At 53.9% G+C, this 6,959-nt stretch overlaps 1 protein-coding gene across 1 annotated transcript; it reads right to left on the reverse strand.

The window, feature by feature from the left end:
- Positions 1–3,105: 3,105 nt before the first annotated feature.
- PLICBS_006554 (uncharacterized protein) lies at positions 3,106–6,648 on the reverse strand (the record flags this gene model as incomplete). The annotated part of the gene is made up of 7 exons (XM_065600979.1): positions 3,106–3,772; positions 3,831–4,027; positions 4,085–5,455; positions 5,515–6,201; positions 6,258–6,293; positions 6,350–6,468; positions 6,537–6,648. The coding sequence occupies 7 exons, from the start codon at positions 6,646–6,648 to the stop codon at positions 3,106–3,108; spliced, it is 3,189 nt and encodes a 1,062-aa protein (XP_065457051.1).
- Between the last annotated feature and the right edge of the window lie 311 nt (positions 6,649–6,959).

Below are 6,959 nucleotides of genomic sequence, written 5' to 3' on the forward strand. Positions count from 1 at the left end.
TTTGCTTCCGGGCCAAATTCGGGAGACTCCAGCGCGCTGCACGGGCTGCCCGGAGCACGCCACCAGCACACCGTAGCAACTCACACCGGACACTACGTCCTCCGCTTCGTCCTACTGAACTTTTACTCAGTATTCCGCTCGCCGGAGGCGGAGATAAATTGGTTGTCAGCTGAACATTATCGAGCGGCTACCGTCAATGTACCCACCTGCCTTCGGTTGATGCTAAGTTCGCTCCTGCGCTCCAGGTCGACTTGTCATGTTTCCACGATGAGACGGCCAACGACAGAGGATGCCGTGATAAGACACGACTGGTCAAACAAAGTAATCCAAAAAGACAGGTTTAATCGCCGCCAGTGAAGTAACTGTCAGCCACCAAGTTCGGATTGGATTTTTAGTCGTGGTCGAAATTGGCGTAGTGTCGCACAACACAGGCGCATTACCTACCATAGGGATGAAGAATGGCATAGATGCACTCCAACTACGTCCAGATTCCTACCGTACTTGCTCTCCAGAAACGCTGGTGAATGACCTGCCATGGCCTGCCTTGTGGTGCATCGGCCTGCGGGAGTCGGGACTCTCCCGTCCGCATCCAGGCCGATGAAGCGGAGGCTTGTTAGCTGTCTCTCGTCGCAATACGCGCAACAGCCACAGGCTCAGTTGGCGCTGCTCCAGCGGAATGAAATTCTTCATAATGCCAAAATGCACCCTTGTTGACGTCAATGAAACAAAGGTGTTTCTGGGCTCCCTGGTAGTAGTCTGAAGGGCAGGGCATCGCTTTGGACAGCCACCTGTCGAAGAATGTGGTTGCCGCCCGTGGGCGGGCCACCACTTTGCCATCGCCACTTGTGTTTTGACGACAATTGCCTCTACAAAGAATGAGTACCTTAAGGCAGAGATCTTCTTATGCAAATTTCTTGACGATTTTCGCTTTCTGCTGGAAAAATACCTCGGACATCATTTTCTCATTTGCACCGCAGAGTGCTGATGGGACGCCAGTAAGTGGCCAAAGCAGATTCGTGGTCAAGGCTGTATCGTGCACACGGCACCAGACCTGAACCAGTGTGATGCCATGAGACTCCACATCGGTGGCAAGGGCAGACATCCCAGTAATGAATATATATTCATTCTTAAGCGCATATTCATTCTTAAGCTTATGCATAAGAATAAGAATATAGGGGTTGGCAATGAATACATAATTCTTATATTCTTAAGGATCTGGACCCACCGCACCGCGCCGCACCGCGTCTCACAGGGCGTCCTCATCATCCTTACTTACACGCACGTGTTTCAAGTTGATTGCTCCGAACGAAGGCTCCAGAAAGATTTTAATAAGTTGTAACTACTAAGCAGCCCACCCGAATTCTCCCGCGCCATGTCCGCTACAAGATGGAAAGGACGCAATCGAAAACGTAGAGCGACAGATCTCAGCCATGGACGTCAACATGCCCTCACTGCCCCAATTCAATTCCCCCTCAATCTCTTCCTCCGTACTTCCCTCGGACAGAATAAGTGGAGCTTCAGATTTATATTCTTAATAATTCATAAGCTTAAGAATGGATATGAAAATAACGGCATGGTTTTGAATACATAAGAATATGGCAAAATTATGTATTTATTCATTACTGGGATGTCTGGGCAAGGGAAGATTTCGCCCTGCGAGGCATCGTATCCATTCGCCGGTATGGCGGCTTGTTGCCAGGAGCTATTGTGGCCTTGCGTCCTCCTACTATGGGCGAGCCGATGTCCACATACGACTACCTCCATCAACCTCACCCCGTCTTAGACCAGTTTTTGGACAAATCAGAACAAATACGCTGTCCTCCTTCTGTACTGTACTGTATTCGCAACTGGATAAACGGACATGTCTAGAAAATGGTGCGGCTACCGTAGGTCCGGTATTGCACACGTGCTCACCGTGGTGGCGTTGCTGTCCCTACTCTGGACGTGCATCCGCATGCGCGTTCGCCTCCTCGGAATCGCATTGCCGCCTTCGGACGCGGCAGTAGCTTACCGCACTAGATCCGACACATCTTGGACCATGTCCTGTCACTCCATAACAATCTACATGGTAGAAATGGACGCCGCCACCACTAACGACGTCCAGAAAGTGACGTGACCTTAGCAGCCAATGACAAGCAAAGAATATACGGCAGGAAGCGACGGACGCGGCAGCCTGAAATGCCATTATAAGACGTCAAGAGACCGACTTTCAGCTGCGACTTAACGTGCACATGAAGAATATGCCAAGACCACGTGTGCTACGGTGATCTGCATGTCAAGCCCTGTCAATGTACAGTACGCCACTGTCATAGTCGACAGTTAGACGGCGCAAAGCCCTGCCACTGCATCTCGGCACAAGCTCCACATCAGCGAGCGGCAATGTCTGGAACGGGACAACGCCGTCCGCATGGAGGAATGGGACGAACTAGCACTCATCTCATCTTGTCCGTCTTCGCGCCCCACATGACGACCTTCGTCCGGATCTGAATGTCCATGGCCCAGGCGGACGATCCAGCCCCCGCCACTCCGCAATGACCTGCACGACAGAACTGGCCGTCACCATGTAACCATGTTGCGAAGCTGACAGGTACTGTACCTGCCACACGCGACGTAAGAACTGGACGAAGCGGTTTCCCCCTACTTAGCAATGATCTGCACGGCAAGTTATGGCTGCCGCTACGTAACAATGTCGAGAAGCCGACATGTACTGTAGCTGCCAATACGACGCAGATGAATTGGTCGGCGCACGTCCCCGCCCTTGTATATATGCATTCCCTTCAACGCTGGTCTGCATCTTAGGGATTGGACGAAATGGGTCCCCGCCGCCGCATCCACTTACACGTTCCATGTCACTGCATATGCGTAAATAAACTCTCAGGCTGCAGGTGTACAAAGACGAGAAGGGGACATGGCTCGTTATATATCTTATGACCATCCATATGGTTGCAGAGTATGACTTCTCACAGGCCATGGTGCAGGAGAGCGCCCAAGACCCACACCGGGCTCACCCGTTGTCGGCCCCATCACGAGCGCTTAAAACGCATCCAAAATAGAGAGTCGTTTCTCATCAGATTCCAGCACCTCTTGCCTGACGGGCTTTGGCATTTAGTCGAAGACATCGGTGACATATCGCTCGTTGCGTTGCTTCTCAAACCAGGCCTTAGTCTTCTTCTCTGTGACATCCTTGGAGCTGCTGCTGTGCTGCACGATGTCGATGCAGACCGATTCGACCGCCTTGCCCATGTCGCGGCTACCGCACACGTAGATCTTGGCCCCGCGGTCCCACAGCTTGGAGACATCTGCGCGGTCGTGCGACAGGCGGTGCTGTACGTACTTGCAGCCAAACGATTTCTCCGGAGCGCGTGAGTACGCCCGCCTGACCTCCACTGCGCCGAGCTCCTCCCATAGAGCAAGCTCGTCTGCGTACAAATCGTCCTTGTCGGGACATCGGCAGCCGAAAAAGAGGAGTGCCGGAGCCACCTTGCGCCCGGCACCGATCATAGCGGCCCGCTCTTGCATGAACCCACGGAAGGGCGCAATGCCGGACCCAGCCGCAACACACACTATGGGCGTGTTCTCGGCCTCACTAGGCAGGTGGAACGACTTGGAGGGCCGAACTGCGACGTGAAGATGCTCGCCTGGCAAGAGGCCGGCGAGGAACTTGGTGGCGACTCCAACATGTGACCCTTTGCTAGATAACGCCGGCTGCTCCAAAACCGAATAGGTGAGCGTCACCTTGGCGGGATCGGCAAGCGGCGACGAGGAAATGGAGCTATAGTGAAACGAGTTAGTCGACAGATATTGCCGATGACATGGCAGAACTAACGTACTATTGGCGAACACGCATCGGTGGGAGCATGCCTAGGTAGGAGCCCAACGGTAAGGAAATGGTAGGAAACTGTTCCAGCAGGTCAAGGATTGATATCCGCTTGACAGTGATATTCTCGTGGTAGTCTTCGCTGGCCAACTTTTGTAACATTTGAACGATGGCTTGATCTTGTGTCGCATCCACCAGGGCCAGGATGTTCTGCACTTTCCGTTAGCCAGTGCACATTTCCTCGTATGCGCTCGACATTTCGCTTACTCTCTTTGTTGCCGGTTGGCTCAACTCAACGTAGGCACTGAGCAGTTCAACTGCAGAGACGGCAGTGTCCGTCGGCAGAGTTCTAAGGCTGTCTGAGTTGATCTTGAGAGTGGCATTCCAAGACAGCTTGAATCGGCGGATGACCCGCGAGACGGTCTTCTTTGAGTTGAATGGCAAAACTGCCAGGTAGTCGCCCGCTCTGTATGCTATCCCAGCAGGGAGTTGGATCTCGATGTGCTTCTTCACAGAGCCAGTGTCGGCAAGAGTCTTGCTCGAGACCACAATGGCCTCCTTGACGCCCTGGCACAGTGTTGATCTACGAGGAAGCGAAACTTCGACATTGAGACCTTCACCGTCGCTGTCCCCGCTGCCTTCAGTGCCGTACATCTTTTGCAAGGCCGGCCAGAGCGAATCGTCCTCCCAAGCCTCAAAGTCGCTGAACATGTCTCGCTCGGCCGCATCGGTGGTGGCTAAGGGCACAATACGTTTGCCGCCGAGCTCGTCGAGCTTCGAGTCCACGAGTTTGGGAATGCGATGAAAGGTCCGGACCCAGTCGCGATGCCCGCAACCAAAGACGGCGTAGGACACGTTCGCCATCTCCTGGCCCTTGAGGCTTTCCAGCCAGGCAACAAACAGCGCCGCATTGGATGGCGGCTGGCCCTCATACGAAGCCGTAACAATAACGACGGGACGATCCTTCGGGATCTTCTCGTTGGCATTGTCGAGTGGCGCCACTGTCGTGGCTCTGAAACCGTGCCGGAGAGCATCAGCAGCCACCCTTTGGGCTAGCGCCTCGCAAGTGCCACTGTTGGAGCCATACAAGACGGCCAGGGGCTTGCCGGCAGGAGTCGAAGTGTTAGAAGACGACTTCATAGACATGGTATCGTAGTGGTCCGACGAAAGCTTGCCGGCAAGGTGCCGCTCCAACTCTGCAGGAGTCATACCGTGCCTGAGGCTCGCTCTCATATAGAAATCCTTGGGCTTGATGGTCATCGTCTCCTGGATCTGGAGGCTGTAGTTGGGGTCGTCCAAGGTAAAGTTGAAGTTCTGGAAGAGTATTGCCAACGCGAGTATGCCCTCTTGCCATGCAAATGGTCGTCCAATACAGCCCCGCTTGCCGTTCCCAAAAGGCTTCCAACAGTGGGGAAACTCCTTGTCCAGCTGAGCGAAACTTTCATCCGACATGCGCTCTGGCCTGAACTCGTGAGCATCGTGGCCATACACCACGGGGTCCAGGTGAGCTCGGGCAAGAAGCGCCGTAATTGGTGCGCCCTTGCGCACGAGATACTTGCCCGCGAGCAAAGTGTCTTCGTATGCCTCGACGGTAAAGCCTGGGATCGTCGCGCTGATTCGCAGTGTTTCCCTGAGGACCTGAGGCCAAGTGTCAGTATCTATACGTATTTTGGGACCTACTGCCTTGAATCACTCACTGCTGCAATGTAGGGTAGCTTCGGGATGTGATCAACCGCGACCTCGCCCCGTCCAATAACCTCGTCCACCTCTTGCTGCACCTTGCCATAGGCCATCGGGTTTTTGAGGAGATAGTAGAAGGCAAAGGACAGCATTCCTGACGTTGTCTCATGACCCGCGATGAGAAATGTGATGAGCTGGTCAGTAATATTTGCGTCACTCAGCTTCTCTCCCGTCTTCGGGTCGGCACTGTTGAGCATGGCGTTGAGAAGGTCCTTTCTGTTGGTGGGGTTCTTCTTACGGGCCTCAACGACCTCATCGGCGGTCTGCCTCATGATTGCAATATTGCTGTAGAATTTTTCGTTGGCGGCACGGTAGACGAAATTGGGTGCAAATGAGGGACGCTTGCTGCGACTGCCGCACTGTGCCAAGAAATCTCCCATGGCTTTGATAAATTGGTGCATCTCCTCGTGGTAATACGAGTTGAAGCGGAAGTCCATTGCACACAGCGCCAATGTGTCGAGCGCCAGGCGCGTGAAGTCGTCGGAGACGGCAATAGGGGCTTGAGGGCCGTGGCGGGCAAATTTCATGGCAAGCTGTGTCGCAATATCGTGCATTTCATCGAACATGCCACGGATGGACAAGGGCCCGAACGCAGGAGTGAGGATGCGATGAGCCACATCCCAGTTGGGCTCGTCGTCGTAGGCCTATAATTCTGTAAACATGAGGTGCACGGATTGGAGGGGACGGGAGCCGGACTAACAGTAAAGAGGCCATCGTTGACACCTTCACGGACAATCTGCACTGGATGTCAGTCGACCCGCGCTATGGCTTTCGATTTCTGATACTACGCACCCTGAGCGCGGATCCCAGCGATTTGTGGAATCGCTTTTCGTCGCAGAGCTCGTTGACGAGCTCATTAGAGCTGGCAAAAATGACTGGCCGGGTTCCAAAGTAGATTCGGAAGATGTCGCCTCCAGGTTGAGCGACTGTCAGCATGTCTTCGCGGCAATAGGAGCACTCAGTTCAGTCGTGGTCTTACCATATGTATCTGCGAGCCGAAGAACATCCTTAAGCGGGCTCGTGGTGAACTCGGCCAGGTTGCCGATCAATGGCCAGCCAGGAGGCACGGGGATGGGGAGAGCCTCAGTCATGGCTGCCACTTATATTATATCAATGCTCGTTGCTGAGGGAGAGTGGCAAATAAGCCCGGGTCGACAACTAAGCTACTTGAAAAAGGAATGGAAGTCCGCCGCCGCTGTTGGTTTCCTCAGTTCTGCCGAATACAGCGAGGCAGCGAGACAACAACTGTGCGTTTCAACAGTGGCGGCACGCGGTTAGGAGGGCACCTACCTAGTATTGAGCTTGAAGCCTGAGCCAGTATTGTAGGCGGCCTGGCGACCTGGTCAGGTTCGGGGAGCTCGCGGATCGAGGCAACTTCGTGTCGCCGGCAATAGATAAGATA

This window comes from Purpureocillium lilacinum (genome assembly GCF_023168085.1).
Source record: "Purpureocillium lilacinum CBS 284.36 DNA, scaffold_4, whole genome shotgun sequence".
In the NCBI taxonomy this organism is placed as follows: Eukaryota; Fungi; Ascomycota; class Sordariomycetes; order Hypocreales; family Ophiocordycipitaceae; genus Purpureocillium; species Purpureocillium lilacinum.